We start from the raw sequence: 19,947 nt of genomic DNA on the forward strand, positions 1-19,947 counted from the left end.
CACAGCCCACAGCTATTCCCAGTCAAATGGTCACAGGTGAGAGACCACTTACTTCACTGCACTGCCTCCTGCTGAAAGGAAATGTATGCTATAATTTCCGCCTTTGTTTTCCTCTTACAGAATTTCCAACAACATCATTTCCTGCTCACACATTCTGCTAAAAATACAGAGTAACTCATCTGAGCTGAGCTCAGGTTCACCTTAGCTGTGGCTGCAGAGAAAGGGAGAAAGTAAGAGGAAGGGGGCGGCCAGGCAGCACAGGCACTCTGGCACGGTGTGAGGGGACATACGTGCCACACTCCCAGGCTCCAATTTCCTGCACCAGTCTCCCTGCCAGCCTGCACTGGAACTGTGCTGCTGCTGTAATGGAATGAGGATCTCTGAGCTTGTCTTCATAATTTTCAGGAAACTAGGAAATCAGATGCCTGCAGATTATAAACAAAATCTGATAAGATTATATTCTTTGCCTCTTACATAAAATGGCAAGTAAATTTAAACTGGGCAGAAGCTGGAATTAGGAAAAACCTGAAAATCAAAAAAAACCTGTGAAGTGTTTGAGCCACCCTGACATTTGGCTAAATTAAAATACTGTGCCTCCCCATACTGAGCTATTTTAAACCAAACTTCTTGGCTCTGCTAAAAGCACTCTTCTTCCACTTCACATTATTGTTGAAGCAAAATACATCAGAATTATTTCTAGGTAATTCAGTTGAGAAGAACACTATCAAAAGAATTAGATTTAATGGAACAAAAAGTATTATTCAAATTCTTCAAGTTTCAGGTCACATTTCACTACATTTAAGATTGTCGATTGAACCATAGTTATGTCAGCTGAATATCACGTCAAGACCAATATGACAAAAATAAACACCAGCAGTATAAAAAGGCCAGAGAGGTGATCAAGTTGTCCTTGCTTTATTCTCATAACTTTTTACTCCAGAGCACGTAAGAGTTTGCATTTAAAAATAGGCAGAGCAGGTGTGAGCAGATGTATATGTGTGCATGCACATACATGCTGGAAAAAGGAACTACTCTGAATTAGTTCAGCTTTTGTCAGATACAATGACTGAAACACATGTAGCAAAAAAAAAAAAAAACCAAAACCAAAACCCAACCAGATTAGTAGGAGGGGAGATTATATTTACTTTTATACAGGAATGAAGAAAGTGAGATAACAGAGTTTTTAAGTGGTTCACAAAATGGGCACAGCAGGAAATACTGCCTTTGACTTGGTAGCTTCCACAGGTCTGTCTTCAAAAATGCAGAACACCTTGTAATGCTCCTGTACATGATGTTTTCATTTGCCATAAGTAGTTGGGTATTAGTAGATCTACACAGTGTTTTGGCATTCAACGGGACTCAAAATTAAGTGATATACATATTGTTTTCATCTCAAACATTTTCTCCCTTAAAATCACACATAGAGACAGCTGTTTTTATAGTACTGCTAGTACAAATAGGAATGGTTGAAACATTTTGAATATATATTTGTGAACTTTCCCAGGCTTGCATGAGTTTAAGGAGAAGGGCAGATTCCTTTTGGACACTATGATTTCTCCCCATTTGGCACAGCTCTTACATAAGACATTGCTAATCAGAGCATTTCCTGAGCGTTCAAGACATAACACAGGCTCACCTGGCTGATTGTCACCACTTAGGTGTAACATATATCTGTAAATATATTCACATCCTTATAGATGTAGAAATAAAAAAAAGACATGTTCATGTCTCTCCCTCCCTCTGGGAGCAACAAATGACCTTATTGTTTCTTGCTTTGCTGACACCTCTGCCCTTAGCTTCCGAGATGCCAGTCACACTGTTCTTTTGCACAGATTAAAACCGTTATGTCAAACTCAGAACAAATGATTCACACTCCGCTTGAAATTTGCTGCCTCTGAAGATCTCAGGAAACATATGCATCTAGAACTTTGCCTTGTTGCTTTTTTTTACTAGCTATATTAGTTGGTTAGCTAAAAATCTTTACAGATCTTCGCAAGATTTTTAAGCAAGTTTAGTCACTTTATTGAACAGGTATTAGAAAAGAAATTGCTGTCTTTGCTACTGAGTTGAAGTAATGGGAACAGAGGAAAGAACATTAGAAATAAGAAAACATTGCAGGAGCTGAGTGTGCTGTTCTTGACATAAGGTTATGCAGTAAGCAACCTCAATTGTTTGAATTGTAGCTATCCTACTTAGTTTGTTTTTATTTTTTTTCAAAACAGAATTTTATAGCACTTTCTACAGTGTGTTTGGTACCATGTGTAACTGCCAGCACTGACTGTGCTGCTGGAGTCAGTTACATGCAGAGGCTGGAAAGCTTTCATAAGCTGGAAAGCAAAAGTTGGCCAGCTGGGATGCTTGGCTTGTGGACGGAAGTTGCCTAAGAGGCACATGGCTGGTTAATGGTACTGAGCTGCTCTCTGGATCTCACACACACTGTCACATACAGGGCAGTAGGTAGGACACACCAGCCCTGATGACGGCTTCGACACCTGGGAGTCTCACACACACTACCTCTTCAGCCTGTGGCCCAAAATGTGTCATGATGTGATCTGCTCTGGGCAAATAGAAGATTGATCAAAATTGCTTGCTTTTAGCTATCTCAGATGTGACTGTGTTACAGATACCTTTCTTACTACTCTGGCAGCTGCTGTAAATAATAAAACATGAAACAATAAAACAATAAAAAATGAAGAGAATGTTGAAGGAACCAATCAAAGGACTAAAGTTACAGCACAGATAGGGAACAATTTTGAGGCATAATACAGCCCGGATTTTCAAAGGTCAGTAACTTCTGATTTCAGTACTTTTGTAGTTTCAGTATTTTTTGTGTCTGAAACAGACAAAAAAATCCTTCAAGCTGGAGCCTAAACTCACCTGTGACCTAGGCAAACCCAAAGAGGTGTGTAATATAAAGAAATTTGCATTAAAACCCAATTAAAGATTATTACAGGCAGGGAAGCAAAACAAATAAGCAACAGCAACATATTTTAACTATTTTATCTTTCAAACATACAACATGATACAGTTGTATCAAGGATTGAAAGGATGTAAATCTATTATGGACCCCTAAATCAGATTCTCTGAGATAAAAGGAACATCCTCTCCCAGTTTCCTGGCAACCAGTCAATACAAACACAAATAATGCAGAAGCTAACACAGAATGTCCAAAAATTATCTACATAAAGTTATTCTCTAGTAGAACAACTATTTATTTCTGAAGATTTATGTGTCAGCTTGGTAGCTGGATGTCTTGGTGATTTAGAGGAGCATCTAGCTGCAACACTGGAATTCACATAAGTAATTTAAGAAACCTCAGGATGGCATCTGCTCTCTTCTCAGTGTATTCTGAACCCTGCTCTCTGAGTTCACTGCAAGCAGGCCAATGTCTGACTTGGCAGGTTCTTATCTGAATTTGATATACCATAAATCACATTGTGGGGAAAAACTGTGGAACTTTCTAGATCCGGTATTTCTGACTATTTGCTATCCAGTGGCCAGGAAACAGCCAGCTGAGGAACAGCTGTGTGGATGATGAAGCAGTTGATATTATGTGGTAAAATACTGTATGGAAGTATGCAGCCAGAATCTTGCTGTACCCTAGCTTTTAAGTTTGGCCCAAGTACTGTACCATTTATGAAAATGAGTTTACTTTTCCACTGTCTTACCTATTGCCTCCTGTATCAAGTAAGCAATCTAAGATCTCTCCCACCTGAATGTATGATTTGCCTTCCCAAAACATGATAATCAGTTATCTAGTTTCAAAGGTCAAATGCTAGGATGGTTTTACAAACAAGTAATCTCTGTGGGTGATGTATGACAGGCATAGTGTCACTTTTCTTTCTGAAATATGTGAACAGGGGGTATTATTCTCAGTTTAATTCTGGAGAATAAAGATAAGAGGAAATAGCAATGAACTTCTACAAAGAGAAAAGAAAATGAAGGATGAGGCTTTCTAGCAGCAGGATAATTTTTGATACTAAAAGAACCCAGTATCTAGTAAGCAAGGTTTTAATATGCAGGTTTGCCAGACCCAAAAGCAGGGTGAAACTGCAGTTAGAAATTAGCTGAAGCCAAATTTATAGCCAGCTAAGGCAAACAGAGGATATGGATTCAGTTGATTAACTTAGTACACTAAAGCAAATCTGAACAAAAAGCCTACAAAAGAAACAATCATGAGCTTGTTCCAGCTGCATCCTCTGTCTGAAGATATAGGTCCTCTTTGTGCTGCTGGTGCAGATCTGAAGAAGAGAAAACAAACAGGATGTTCACAGCCCAGAGCTGAGTTAGGATTCTTTTAAATATCAGGGGTTTGTTGCCAAGGGTGAAGTTTGTGGTCCAAGTGCTAAGCTAGAAGTTTCTTTATATGAGCCTGCCAACGGATTCCCTTTGGCTGTCCTGATTCTATAAACAGAATATCTTTGCAAAACCCTGAGAACTCTTCTTTCTACCCTCACACAAGAGCCTTCTTGTCTCTCCACATCCATTTGCCATCTCTAGCCTTATGCTTGTGATTTTAAAATGCTCTTTGAGACAGCAGTGGTTCTGGAGGACTGTATTTTCACAGCACTTGGTACAGCAGTATGCAGATCCACTTCTAAGTCTCCCTGACATTGCAATAATGCAAGTAATACATACCACCACTAACAGGTTGCATTTGGCTTCCTTCCTGCTTACATTTGTAAGCCATCTATGCCATCTAGTGGATATTTTTCACTCACAAGTTTTTTCTAACATCAGGGTGTCACCTTAACAAGCCAAAGTCCAAATTTGACTTAGCAGGAACATAGTTCAAGTCTGGCGAGGAGTTAAGGGGCACTACCACTATGCAAGAAGCCCCAAGTACATTAGAGCACGTTCTAGGCCATCCTTCTGCTACCTTGACCCAGCTCTCTCAATGTAACAGGAGTAGGGGTGACATAAAAAGTCACTTGTCCAACTCTGATATTTCTGGGCTCAGGACATAACTCTCTGGAGGCTGAGAGGGCAGCTATCAGCCTTGTAATAGCAAATAGCCCTCATGAAATGGGATGCATCAGAGCCTGCATGCCTGTTTCACTGTTTATTATGGAAGTATGAACACTGAGAACATCTACCCTGCACGGGAAACTTTTCCTAACATATACACCCTCCAAATAGTGATACCCCTACTGACCAAACTGCCCCCATGTCAGTTAATGGACCATCACAGAGCAAGGATCCACCCACACAGAAAACGTACCTAAAAAGATACATCATCAAATAATTTACATGCATCTGCTTAAGGCTCTTTCTGAACAGGAAGCTAGTTTCAATGGAGGTGGTGTTATTTACTGCAGGGAATCAAGTGATTTTGGGAAGAATGTAAGTATTCATTGGCTTGTAGTATTTAAGTTACTTAAATTTCAGAGAGAGGCAATGATAGTTTTGCATTCAGACTGGGAAGCTCTATTGTGATTTGGGATAGATATGAAATGAATCAAACTTATTGCAGTGCCATGCATATAGGATAGAATACAATGCTCATGAAGGAAACAAGCAAGGAAACTTTTCCTAAGGAGGATGAGAACAGCTGAGTTGCTCAGTAGCTACCCCAGGAGAGTGTGAGACTGGTGTTTCAAATACACCAGGGACTATGTTACTTTAAGCACCGACATGGATGGAAAGGCTGCTCCCCTGCTTGCACACTGCAAACGCCAAGTAGCAATACTGCAGAACTGCATGCTAATCACTTAGCTGAAAGTAAAGACACGTTTATGGTTTCCAAAAGCCTTCTCATCCAGGTTTCCTCAGCTGAGTAACATACCCACATCACAAAACTTTGAGGAAAAATATTTAAAACCTGGGAGAGGAGAAAAAGCTTCTGTTAAGAGCTCACAATACTGTATTTTGCAAAGTCCTGTGAAGTGCTTTTTCTTCCAGTTTGTTAATATTGTCACTATGTTCACAGCTATTATTTTGAAAGGGATAACTGTATTTTCTTTTGACATGTAAACAAAAGCCTTACAATTCAGTCTCAGAACAAGAAAACCCTATTTTAATCCATTGTGCAAGTGGCATTTTGTAACCAATCAAAGCCTTAACAGGAAGTCTGTGCTATGATCTGCCGCCTAGAAGTCTGGAGCTATCAGTGGTATCTATAAACCCACCATTTTCATAACATTTATATGCTGGTGCTAGGATGTAATTTGCCTGTGAGAATAAATGTTGCATGGCAAGGTGAGTAAAAGTTTTCAGTGACCAGCAAGAACAGGGAACTCACTTTCTCTGTATGTGTGCACCAAAAACTGGACACATGTGCCTGAAGGTGATACCCACCTCCTTTTCTGTGCTGCATGAAGCACTACAGCCCCTCCCCAGAGGGAGGCAAGCTGGCGTAGCACCTCTCTGCTGCCATTACCAGGGACAGCAAATCAAGACTTTCATAGCAAAGTTATCATTGCAATATCACATAGGTATTAACAAACAAAAATTTGCGTGTGCTTGAATAGGGAAGAAAGGACAGTAAGAAATACAGCATGCATTATCCATAAAAATAATATAAATAGGAATCAGTGTTTATATATCTATATATGCTACAAAATTCCAAACAGTGAGTAAGTTCTCATTCAAATGTTCAAGTATCTTATGTGTACCTATATATGCAACAGCATATAGATTAAGAAACAAAGTCAGAATTGAAAACAGTAATCTTTACTGTGAATTCACCGAAATACATAATAAATTAATTTAATGCTCCTTATATAATAAAGATAAATGTGGATAAGTAGGGACTTTGGGACTAATGCCTGCTAATTAAGAAGTTGTGTCTTGGACGTTATCTGCATTCTTTGTAGATAACTCACTGGCCCAAGCTAAATACATTAAGATATAGAGATTAAGTTTTGCACAAAATAGAAGATTAAAAGGAAACTTCCTCAAAATTTAGAATTGAAAATTCCAGTAGCTGGAGAAATGTCCTTTAAATCTGTTGCCATTTGATCTATAGTTTGATTATTCAAGAAATGATATTAATGAAAGCAACTTCAAATTTGTAATAGATTTTATATCAGAACAGTGATATGTACAAACTTCACATCAACAATGATATACAGTGTTACTGTGTGATCAATGAGAACCCATTAACACCTAATTTTGAACAGCAGGTGCTCGCAGACAGCTGTGCAATTTGTGACTAGAAACTGCTAACTCAATCCACAGTAAGTAACAAATTCAAGAACACTGTGTATTGCATATGGCTGATATATAACAGGTGGCAGAGGTGGGATCTGTTGAACTGTTGCCTTCTGCATAATCTATTCAGTTGTTATGACACTGAGGACAGGTTGAACTTCTCTTACTTACGATGCAAGGGCACACTTAGAATTATCAGGATTATCCAGGCAGAGTAAGAACATTACAGACCTGTGAAAATACCATTTTATTTAGTACCTTTCAGGCGGACAACTGACAAAAAAAACTCAACCAAAACCATGAAAAAATGAAACAAATTCACAGTATTATCATGTTTAAACCTTCACTTCATTAAATTTATCTTACAATCTATGGGAATGACTAGAGCTGTGAAACCCATTGTGAATAACTGGTAATTCTGCAGACATTCAATAGTGTTTTTAACTGTTGTTTAGATTTTGAATCCAAATATATGAGGCCATCTTCTGTCCGACATTGTGTAAGTACAATGTTCCACTCAATCATACAGTAAGATGTAGTGTTTTGCTCAATTCATAACCAAAAAATGCCAAGTCTGAAAAATGTGACATCATCCCTCCAACATATCAGTCCTTCCTGAAGACACGACACTAATGGCACTTCAGTATTGAACAGTAAGAATCAAGATAGATAAGGTTCTTCTGCAAACACAACATATTCATTAAAGGTTTTCACTTACTTGTTATTGTCAGTGCAAATGACATCATAACCAAGAGTTTTCAGCCTGGTTTCTAATATCTTTACACTACGAATTCCACAGGAATCTCTGTGAGGAAGGATTTCAATATTAGTGCAAGTCTTTTGTTATATAATTTCACTGAATTTGATGGAATCAGTAAAGTAAATCCCCATTACATTGCCTCTTCTGTATTCCATAACACCTCCAGAAGAAGAGTGTACATTGCTATTTATGCTTCATTTGCTTACATTACAGTTGTTTCACAACTTATCCTTAGTTTACAGAATCTGGAAGATCAGCTTCAGCCAGTGTAGTATTTTCAGATTCTATTAACCAATAATCCCACATTTAATATTTGACTAGACAGAAAAAGACCAATTTTGTAAGTGTTTTGTTTGTAATATTCTTTGGCAACTATTTAGGTAGTGGTAAAGTTGATGTTACCTGTCCTTACAGAGTAAGTTTGTTATAAAAAATGAGAATTATACTTGTTTTTAGAAGCTTGTTCTCTCTCTGGAATGTTGAATAACAGAAAAACAAAACACAAAGAGAGAGAAAAAACCCAGAAACAGTCCTAAACACAGCTCCTGTTTCTAGCACTGATTTTTTAATTTGTAGTCCAAATAGCAAAGAAAGTTTAGCATATTGCAGAACCCACTGAGACCTCTAAACTTGTACCAACATAAAGTATTAAGGCCAGTGCTACTTATCTGCTGGGCAGTAAATACCCATGACTAAAGAAGCATAAGGAGACAAACAAAATAATTGTAGAAAAAAATTAATAAAAATACACAAATATTCCCATGCATCCATTAACTGAAAGATAAATTAACATTCAGTGCTTATCTTAACTTCTTTTTGTAATAAGGCCAACTTTTGCAAAGATGAGCTGTATGGCTTTTTTTCCTCCCAGAGGGTATGATTCTTTGATTTAGAGAGACAGGCTGAGAAATGCGAATCTGAACTATGCTATGTAGACTCCACAGCATTGTGGCAAAATACACAACAGACTATTCTGTTTGGACTGATCAGTTTTGTTACATTTGTTTATTACTTATTTTTTGTTTGCTTTAATTAAATTACCAGCAAATTTAAGACACTTTTAAAGCCTACAATTTATTACTGGATTAATTATTGAGAGAAAAGAACCCCCTGTTGGTATTTGTCTGCTTCTACAAATTTTTAAGCAGTTAAGATGGGTGAAAATGAAAAGAATGCATATGGCAAGGTGAAAGAAATATCACTCATCAGCACTTAATCTGAAATTCAGATTGACTCTTAGTAAAACTGTTCATGCTCTCTCTTCATTCAAGGTCTGAGATCCACACACACATCTAACCAAGAGCTGGCTCCAGATCTAATATTAGAATTTATTTCTATGGCAGGTTGTATCTTCTTTGTTTATGAAAGCACCTAAAACACTTTAATTTAAGTAGTATGCAAATATAATCAAACAGAAAGATACAGTGAAATTTTAAAGACAGGTCCAAAAGGGAGAAACTAATTGTTTTTTGAAGATGTAACTTACATATCTGGTCCTTCAATATCATCCACAACCCAAATGACAACTTGTGAGATTCTGTCTTTCTGGAGATTAGGTATTTCATAATCTGCAAAAAAACTGATTCAAGAAAAAAAAATTAGAACTATAAAGAACACGAAAATTAAATTTAATGAATTCACCTAAAAGTGAACCAGAATGAACTTTTAAAAATGCAAAAACAAAACAAAGAGCATATGATACTTCTTCATAATATCTAATCTAAGAAGATATGAAATCCAAAGGCTGATTTTAATGTCTGTAGATTGATTTTTTTGCTGAGATGCTGGCATTTCAAAGCCAGAGATTTCTAACCCTTTCAGCAAGATGAAATGTAATGATTTCCAACCTTTTAGGTTTTTTTCCTCAGAAAGCTTATAAGGGCGGTGTCCTCACTGAATGCCTAGCCCAAGTCTGGGCCTAGGTCTCTCCTCTAATTTGCTATTTGCCTATCAAGTGTCTTCTTAAATGTCTATATCAGCACTACAGCATCTCTTAGCCCTTTTAAATCTTCTGAGATCTCCACAGAGAAGAAGGGACTGTCAGTTGCCACTTCCTGGATGAGACCAGCAGTGACAATGTGGGTTTGTCCTCCCAGTGCCTTCAGGTGAACTACCAGGGCTCTGACATGGAAGCACAGGACATGTATTGCTTGCCAGTGTCTGTTGGTTCATGAAGTCAGCAAGTTATTTTAAATTTCTGGAGAAGTGGAACAGGAGGATGCAGATACCAAGAGTTGCTTTCTCTGGTCAAATCTGGTACAGTGGTGGCTGACCAGAGACCAGTAGCAGCAACAGCAGGTTTACCATCTGTCCAAGGTGTCCAAGCCTGTCCAACACACAGTGAAAATACGACAAAAAATAAAGATTCCAACTCATTTACTCATTCATGCATATGTCATTGCCAGAAAAAAAGAAGCTTGCTCCCAAATTTGGAGAAATCTTTAACTAGAGGAGTCAGAAACCGTGGAGGAACAATGTACAGCTGACTTCAGTAAAATCCATTTTTGAACTGGCGACTATTATTAAAGAAATCTGCCAACTAAATTCATACTGTGTGAATGAGAAAAGTTATTTTTCCATGAAATGAGAAATAAATCTTAATCAAAATAATATCATGTGACTTAATGATGATTTAAGTGTACAAACTTTATAACTGGATAAACTTTGAAAGTGGCTTTGAAGTACTTGAAAACAGACCAGAGAGATGGTTAGGAAGACAGGCAGATCTCTCAGATTACCTTCTGCTATTAATTATTCAACTTCCAGCCTCTTTCTAACAGGAGCTCTTTAAACAAATTCAGTCATAAATGGACCAGAAGATACACAGCAAAGAAAACAGACAGAGTAACTGACTTTGTTTTCTCCTTGGCAGGCTGTGTTTCAGTGCTGATTTCACTGGTTAAAATACCACCAGACTGGCAACCCAGGGAACTGGTGGAATTAATTTGTGTGTAAGATGTTTCTGAAAAAAGGAATCTGTAAATTAACAGAAATAAGGAATCCATTTCTGAAATAAGGAATCCATACTAGATTCTGGGTATTGGCCTGCTGACAGGTATTACCATCTGCAGAAGATTTGATCCCAGCTGACCACCTGATCAACCCAAGGAGACTGTATGTCTTTGCGATTAGCTGAAAGCTGTGTACAGAGATGGACGTTTTGGGGGACAGAGTAAGAACTTAGTAGGTGTTTTGGAAAAGACAGTTCTTGTTTCTCTCCTATCCAGGGATAAAATGGCCTTTTCAATGGTCATTTTTAGTCCTCAGTGAACACACAGGAGGAGGATCTCTTCTATGGGTTTTTAAAAGATGTAACTTTTTGATCTGCCTTGGACAGGACAGTTGCTGAGGTAATGAAAGATGTATTTTTTACCACAGGTAAGTAGTCACTACAGACACATAGTAAAAGTTCTAAAGGGTGTACTTTTACAATAAATTTTGAATGTAAGCTTAGATGAATTTCTGCATGGTGTACATTCGTGAATCAGGAAAAATACACCTGTACTTAATCTAAAAGGAGCTAAGGAGAAGAGGAAGCTCATCTTTGCTATTGTTCTCCTCAACAAGCTTTTTTTATTGCTTCCTGAAACCATAACAGGTTTCAAACTACTTCCAGTCTTGGTCATGGAGAAATACTTTCCCTTTAGAATTTACCAAGTTTGCTCCTAGGCCTGACAAAAGGTATACTCCTTGTAACAATATCCTCTACTTGGACATGTCCCTGAAGAGAAATTTTGTTAACACTCAGCTTTTTGAAGACATACACATTTTGCCACAGTATATTGACTGACTTAAAGGCAGCTTTCAAAGAGCATTCACCCTGCTTGCCACAGCAGTTTTTAAAATGCAGGAGTTGAAAGGATTGTTTCCATCCACTACACATTAATTCCTTCAGCTAGGGACAATTAACAGTTGTCCCCACAACTCGGCAGACTTTGATGCAACAGTTTCTTTCAGCTACACTTCCCATGCTTTGTGCAGCAGAAGACCCAAACAACTGGCTGATTTTCTTTTTTCTAGTCATCAGACTCTGTACAGATAAATCAGCCAGTTTTCTTACCCGGGCTGTGGATAAGCTCCTCCGTCTGCAGAACCATTCAACAAGACATGTATCACCCCAGAGCTGTGTTGTGCATACTGCAATAGATAACAGTGCTTTTCAGATCTCACAGATTTGTCACATGACTTGGTATTTTATTGCAAACAACACTGACCAAGGAAAGAATTTTGCCACGAAGAATATCAGAACTGCAAAAATGATACTAGACTAGCACCCTAGCAGGTCATTGCAGTAAAAAGGACAGGAACTAAACAGACCATGGTTAAAGTCAATGATTCTACATTCTCATATCTATAAGTAGTTTCTTCAGCACAAGAAGAAAGCATTTTGGCATTCTGTGTTGAGTTTGATCTGTGAGTAAAGCGTTTCCAGCAAGGCTGTCAAATGTCACTTAGGACCTGCAATCAGTAGACACAATGTGCTTACTGTGCTTAGTATATGCTTTATATTAACAAAGCTAACAGAATTTTAACACATTATCTAGCTAAGGTTAAAGTTATGTTCTTCTTACTACAACATTGTTGCCAGTCTAAAACAGTGTATTTGTACCAGAGGAAATAATCCAGCAGAGTTACAGGTTTAAATCTGTTTTGAACTGACAATGTTTTCCTGAACCACCCCGGACACACTCGCAGATGTATGAACTCAGCAGTAATACACTATTTACAGTGATTGAGGCCATCCTCCAGAAAGATTCCACCGCATTGTTTTCACATTCCATCGTGGTAGGGCAGGATTCATAGTCCAGTCCTGTAGGAAGGCATGTGATTTGTGGTATCAAAGAGATGATAACGACTATAAAAAGTGACTTTAGAAAGCAACTAAATATATTTGTGCATTTCTCACTGAACCCACAAGATCGTTTGACATAGCATGGAAAGCTGACTGTTGTATTTTTTTCAATAACTTTCCATCCTTCGTAGTTTACACAGTGACATTCTGTGGATTCAGTAATTTGGCTGAAGTGGTTCTAACTCTGTTCCTGCGATGCCGAGAGCTCCAGGTTCGGGTAACTGAGAAAGAGGTTTATCTCCACTACAGCACCATTTAGATTTCACTGTGTGCTCCCCTGACTGCAGTGTTAAATATTCACACAACACAAGCGAGAACGAGACAAGGAAGCTATCCCTGATTTTTCATGGGGTAAGAGGAAATTTAGTTTCTCCAGAACAAAGCAGTCGGTCTCCATTGTGGTTTTACAGACAAATGTTTAACACAGCACTCATTGTCTTACCAGGGCTGTCTGCCTGCCCACACCAGTTTAGAAAATCTCCAAAGAAGCCAAACAGAGTATCACCCAGAGACATGTAGCGACGTCCTCTGTCAGCAAAGCGATTGACTAGTAGCTGATTATTTTCCCAGAAGAGAGACTAGGAAAAAAAACATAGAGAAGAAATGTACCAACATCTGGGTGTGGACACAATGAGATTATGGGGTACTGAAAACAGTTTAAAACATGTCTTGGTCTTTCTTTCAAAATCAAGCTAATAATCAGAAATGTTAGCTATCTTTTTAAAGGAACAAAGTTGTTTATTTTAGAGAGGCATAAATTCTGATCACAAGTGACTTGAGGGACAGTACTAGTTTGATGAGAAGGGATACAGACCTGTTTTAAATATGGTTAGGCCTAGCTTTGTCTGTCTCAGCAGACAGATTTAGGGGAAGGAGAAAAAAGGAAGATATTTATAAGCCAGATATACGTTACCAGAAATCTCTCACGTTGCTCTGTTGGCTTATGGTGTGAAGAAAATCATATGTCTAGATGTTATTTCTGTGTTTGTGGAACTCCTCATGAATTAAGCTGACAGTAGTATTTGTTGGTTTAGCTTGTATCATTTAGAAATGAGGATTAATTGTGCTAGAGGAAAAACTGCTTTAAAGCACAACACGCCTTTTGCACTGACACACTTCTTTGTAACTGCCAGCACATCAAACCCTTACTGCCTTCTGGCATAGAACAATGTCCTCTCTCATTTCTGCTTTTGCTTGTTCAGTATGTCAATGTTTAACATGTAATTGTCATGAGACTTAGCTGTGAGGAATAAAAGCAAAAGATGATAGCAGGCACAGCATTTGCAGCCAGAGCATCTAACTTAAGGAACAGTAGGAAGTTCAGGGACCATGGCACAGCTCCAAGCACAGAAGGAAAAATGGGGGATCTCTGTAATATGAAAAGAGAGACATTGCTGAGAAGTTACTGCATGAAATAAATGGAGCCAAACACATTGAAACACGCTATCAATCCTGAGTCTAGTTTATAAACTACAGACGGGTCAAAAAGAATGACTCACAAGTCAGCCACAGAATGACTCGTCAATTTTGAACTGTGTCATGTAAAATCTGTTGTACATCACAGGGCAGTTAACATAAAAAATTATTACCTTGTTAGGTGGAATTGTGTGCAATGACAGGTTGATAAATAATTCATAATCCTTAGGCAGAATGCTGCAAGGATCCTTGTTAATAAATGCATTTTTAAATGCTTCCCATATCTGTGAACAATTCTTCTCACTGTAATCATTGAAACAAACAAATAGCAAAATGGTTTTTTCAAAGCTGAACAACAAAATTATTTGCTCTTAACTCCTTCATATACCCAAATTAAAATCCGTATAAGATTAAGGCAGAAAACTGAAGTCAGGGTGGTAAAAAACTTGTAGCTCAGGAAGAGCATAGAGATCTTGTCTTCTGAGTCATAACTGCAGCAGATAAGGAAGAAGTAGCAAGGAAAATATTAACATTTACAGTGTGGAATTAGGAAAACATTATGATTCAACAAAAATCTTAGTAGGTATGGTATACACAGTGAGTTTGCTATCCAGCACTGTAGAAATACTGAAGAAAAAGCTTTCTTTGAAATTTTCTAGATTCAAAAAGCCATTTCAAATAAACTATAGCTAAATATCCAACAGTGCTGGAAGGCAATATTACTCTTAAAATGTCAGATTCAAGTGTAGGATGAGTTGTGGATACAAAAATGCTGCTAGCAAGGATTTTCTTGCTATTTTCTAAGCCCGTGAGAGACTTTTCTCTCTCACAGAAGAGGTAGCAGAGCTATGTAAACAACCAAACACCTGCAGCCTTGAAAAGTCTTGTTTATGGTACAGTAGAAAAATATTTTGACAATGGATGTTTTAGGATTCTAGCCAATCACCCCCAAGGGATGGCTGATCCTTTGTCCAATTAGACTATGAAGAAAAAAGTCTATAAAAAAGTTTGTAAAATAATTAAATAAATCAATCTTGCTGCACAATTCCTTCCTGCTGGATCTTCTTCTCCCTGCGGCTGTGGGACATGGTAATATACCCTAGGGCATTATTTTTTTTTAATAATCAGTTGCTAAAAAGTTTCAGTGGTAGAATAATGATTGTGACACAGATGCTTTCTTAACATGAGTAGCTCTCATTGCAAAGCTCTAGCTTGAGCAATAGTAGTCCTGATAAGTAAACCAAACTTTGCCATTACAGTGTTTTGCTCATTTAGCATCATCCATAGACAGCACGGTTTCTGCTGGTACAGGTGCTCTAGGGAGCTGCTTTGTGACACTGAATGTCACAGACACTTTAAAGGATCTCTTGCGATGAGCTATGCAGGAAACAGACTACAGACTTTCTTACAGTAAACTCTGGTCATGCTTCCGTATCTACTGTAAGCAGATGTGGATCCTGACCTGAAAATTTTCAGTGATGCAATATGATCCTTGATCAGCCCTTTCAAGGTTTGGATAGATTTACTTAATAAAAGGATTTGCACGCAATTTCTGATTTCAAGCAGTTATACTTTAGCTTCTGACAATTGTGTATACTTAGGGCTCATTTTGCTAAAGAGCTTTCTACTTGAAGCACTTATGTTAGTATTTGTAAGTTATGATCAACTGAACTTTTAACATCTTTCTTGACACTTGAAGCCATCAGTAATTTTCTGGTTAATTTGCATATTGCTTTTTTTTTTCATGACTTCTCATTCAGGATTGAACAGCTTGTAAATCAAAAGGATTATTCTGCTCTGATAGTCAAAACTTCTTAGCTGGCAAAAACACTTTTTGAAACTACAGGGTGGGGAAGGACTGCAGTTCAGGACAACTCCTTCTAATCTTAGTAGACACTTGTCAGATTAATGTCATACTAGTTAGTTAAAAAAATTGTTTTCGAAACTTCCATGATATCCTACAAATAAACAAATACGGAGGAAAAGCACTACAGGAACATTTGTGTTATTTAGGGTACTCCTGTTAGGAAATGTCAAATATAATCTTCATTCAAATTCCTCACTTCTACATGACCATAGCATTTTGTAAAATGCCTCTTTTAACTGCCATTTTGCATATTCTGTTTCAACACATAGGAAAGTTTTTCTTATGTTCCTATAAACATCTTTATGTTTTAACTATGCTGCAGTGTAAGGACAAGTTTTGCTAGCTTCCTTTATGTTAGCAAAGTATTTTTAGAAAATTTGCACATAAATTCAGGAGCAAAACCTATCCAGGTGGTCATGTCTCTCTAAAAGCTAGCCAGGGGGCAACTAAGAAACACCCAATGAACAGAAAGGACTATAAATAATTAGAATATCTGTTTTGCACTTGTGCAATATGAAATTTCCATTTTGTTTGGATTACATTATTTGCTTATAGATCTAAGGGAAAGAGAAATATGCCCACATTATATGAAATCAATTGTGTAGCTCTTCTTTTAATAATGCCATTTCTGGTCTAAATTCAGGAAAGTGGTCCTAATGTCCTGCCTGGCTTCATGCTATCCTGAGCAAGAATATTCTGATGAACGTGTTAAAACTTCTCAATTTTAAAATCATACTGTGAAAATGTCACCAGAATTAATTAGATCACAAAACTATCATAAACACAAGCCATATATAAATGCTTTCCAGAATATTGCATTTACATGTCTAAAAGTCCAAATCAGTTAAGGATAGAGTTAAAATTTCTACAGTAACTGTCCTTTATGTTGCTCATTTTAGCATTTTCTGTATTATTATTCATGTCCTGTTTCAGATATAAATGAAGTGACATCTGTTAAGTCCTACAGGAGCTCTACCTATCTAGAGACTACTGCAAAAGCAGATTACCTACACAACTGTTAACTAAGTTCACGTATTTTATATTACATATTATATTGTAGAAATGTAGAAATCTACACTTAAAAGTTTACTTCCACCTTCCATTGTGACATGTTTATAAATCTGTCAAGATTTAACTGTTCCACTGAAATTCAAGCACTGTGTTATCGGCATTAGGATGATCTTTTCCCTTCATAAGAAGATTGAAAGAGAACACTTCTGAAAAGTTAAGAGTGTTATTGTGCAGAAATATATTGTTTTGCCATTGTTAAAAGCAAAAAAAATTGCTTTAAGCCCTTTATCTTCCTCTTCTGCAACAGGAACTGAAAATGGGAAGTTGGGGAAATGAGGTGATATCTGCAACATAAGCTAATCCTGTTTAAGACAGCAACTCAATGCTACAGGAACCCAGGCAGGGCACCTCTGCAAATACCTCTTCACACTATTAGGACAACTTTTTAGTGGCAGAATAAAGGGCTGAACTCCACGACATTGTCCTTCTTGCTTTCTTCCTTTTTACTGAAGCCCTTACAATGCAAGGAAGACAGAAAAGTGCTCACTTCAGTGAAGTGTGTCATCTACCCCCAATTCTGTGTAATTAGCACAGCCAATGAAAGCTCACAGGTAATCCTACTTGAGCAGTTGATTACTACTTGATTTTTCAGGTGGATGAGCTAAACAGTCTCCTTCAGTACCACAGGACAGCTATAAAGTGAGGTGTTCCCCTTCGTACATGCCCTCACATACAGGCAGGAAAAGCAAAGCTGCTCTTCCCAGGAATGCTGTCAGATTTGGTACTTCTCCTTACAAAAGGTAAGGGGGGGAGGGGCAAGAAATGTGAAATAAAAACCTGAAGGATTAAAAATCTTGCCTTAGTTACACTGCTTTACTTAAAATATTACATCCACCAAAGTTATTTTGTTATTTCCAGACAGCTAAAAGAATGTTGGCTTCAACAGGATCACTTTCATGGCTAGAAGCATAACATCAGGCTTCTGATTAATAACCATTTTGTACAGAACATAAAAAACTAATCCAGACACAAACAAAACTTACCCAACAGCAGGGTTCACAATTCTAATATAATCATAGCATCTTCCAATCACAATATTTTCCAGGTTTTTAGTAGTACCTTCACCTTTCCATTTCCTTCCCTGCACTCCTGAGAAGCTGTTCATAAACAGAACAGAGACAAATAAAAGAGGGAAAAAAAGGCTCATCATGAATTCTTGACAATCCAAATTCTTAAAAGAAAGAAAAAAAAAAAGTAGAGTTCAATGATACAATTTAAATGGAAACCTGCAGTTTCATATTTTCAGTACTAGCTACAGCTCAGTACACAAAAGACACAGGCGGAAAAATAAACCTTGCTGAGAACTATAACCCAGCTATTTCCTGGAATGATTGCAGCACAGGGATACATCACTTCCTCATGTCTAAACTATTCCCCACTTCAGAAAAACAAGCGACTTTTAAGGCCACCTGGTGATAACTGAGGAGAATTGCAGTATATTTCTTGAAGGAAAAAAAAATCCTTACCACTTGAATACTTCGGATGCCTTTGGTTCGCTTAATACTCATTGCTGTGCTACACCTTCCTAAGCCATAAACAAATGCTAGCGAGAAAAAAAAAAAAAAAAAAAATCTAAAATATGCAGGTACAGCAGTGATAGCGTAAATATCCAAGTCGTCAAGTTATCTTGTATCACACATGGGGTAACATTAGCCAGCTCTTTTTCCATCTCTCCCCTGGATCGTGACAGTGACATTTTGGTGTGATGATATGTGCATCATATCTCCGTGAAAAAAACTGCCTTGCAGTCATGAATCAATCTTAACGAGAAACATAAGGATTAAGACTTGCATCCTGTGCAACAAACAAATGTCTTCAACTTCTGCTGTCATTCTCCTCCAGGTTCTCTTCCCTAAGTACTCTGTTAGAACATCAAATGGCAACAATCAATCTAATCTTCAGAATAAATACTCTCTGGTATGCACTGCTGCAAATACAACCACATTATTTTTTTCCCTTCAAAAAATAAAAAATAATGTTTCAACCTCCAAGTATTTTGTTTATGGACTCACACCTCTGAGGAGCATGCTGGTTCTTTTCTTTCTTTCTATTAAGTATCTGTGCCTCAGTGAATATAAAACTCTTTATTTTTTTGTGTATTTATTTATCTCATGTCATGTTTCCATTGATGCACTGGTGCTCAGTGGGTGGATTTTACTGAGGGAAAAATCTTGCTAGTCATTGAGTAAATTGCTGATGATGGATGCTGTAAATGTGACAGAAAAATAACCAAATGATTTGCTACGTGCAGCAGAGTCTTCATGAAAGCCAGATTTACTCAGAAATGGATATGCAATTTTGTGCCTGATATGGTAGAGACACAGGAAATTATGTACTTTACTCCTTTTGCTTCTCTAATGCTTTTTCTTCTTATTTCTCTTCCTAGCCTCTCTATGTCCATGCTGATAGGGCACCAGCACATTAATCAAATGGTTTCAAGCCACTACCTTGGATTCAGGATTAGAGAGTGCAATAGTCCATGGAAGAACATTTTCTTTTATTTTCAACTTTGCTGCAATGAAATTTTGCTCAGTAATTTCAGCGTCTAACAGAAATGAGAGGCATCACTGTTGTGGTCTTCTATACAGAAGCGTGCAGAAACTGTCACTGATTTTTGCATCAAAGCTAAAACTTTTGCTTAAAATACACAATATAAGAAGTCATAAAGACAGATACTGAGTATATCTCCAAGTACACACTAGGTTAAGACACAGTATCTTGGGGAAGAAGATGTGGGTTTCCAAAAAGATAGACAATCTGTCATAACATCCCAGAGGAATTGGATACAAGAGTTGCTGGGATCTGCATTTCAACCCTTGTCGAGCTTCC

General features: G+C 37.6%; 1 protein-coding gene across 1 annotated transcript; it reads right to left on the bottom strand.

Moving 5' to 3' along the window:
• Positions 1-2,484: 2,484 nt before the first annotated feature.
• LOC309572791 (ADP-ribosyl cyclase/cyclic ADP-ribose hydrolase 2-like) lies at positions 2,485-18,286 on the bottom strand. The gene is made up of 9 exons (XM_082281257.1): positions 18,102-18,286; positions 14,354-14,483; positions 13,207-13,342; positions 12,640-12,722; positions 11,973-12,049; positions 9,399-9,491; positions 7,871-7,957; positions 7,324-7,383; positions 2,485-4,241 (listed from the first exon to the last, which is right to left on the bottom strand). Exons 1-9 carry the CDS (start codon positions 18,266-18,268, stop codon positions 4,127-4,129), a joined length of 948 nt encoding a protein of 315 aa, XP_082137383.1. The 5' UTR covers positions 18,269-18,286; the 3' UTR covers positions 2,485-4,126.
• Between the last annotated feature and the right edge of the window lie 1,661 nt (positions 18,287-19,947).

This window comes from Coloeus monedula (assembly GCF_965178545.1).
Source record: "Coloeus monedula genome assembly, chromosome: 5".
Taxonomy (NCBI): Eukaryota; Metazoa; Chordata; class Aves; order Passeriformes; family Corvidae; genus Coloeus; species Coloeus monedula.

Bases quoted from the DNA above. Each gene is read 5' to 3' on its own strand.
- LOC309572791 (XM_082281257.1), bottom strand. From the start codon at position 18,268: ATGATGAGCCTTTTTTTCCCTCTTTTATTTGTCTCTGTTCTGTTTATG. The intron at 12,050-12,639 runs GTAAATAGTGTA...TATCTATTGCAG, and splicing joins GGAGGATGGCCTCAATCACT to TATGCACAACACAGCTCTGG. The intron at 7,384-7,870 runs GTAAGTGAAAAC...GTATTTTCACAG, and splicing joins ATTTGCACTGACAATAACAA to GTCTGTAATGTTCTTACTCT.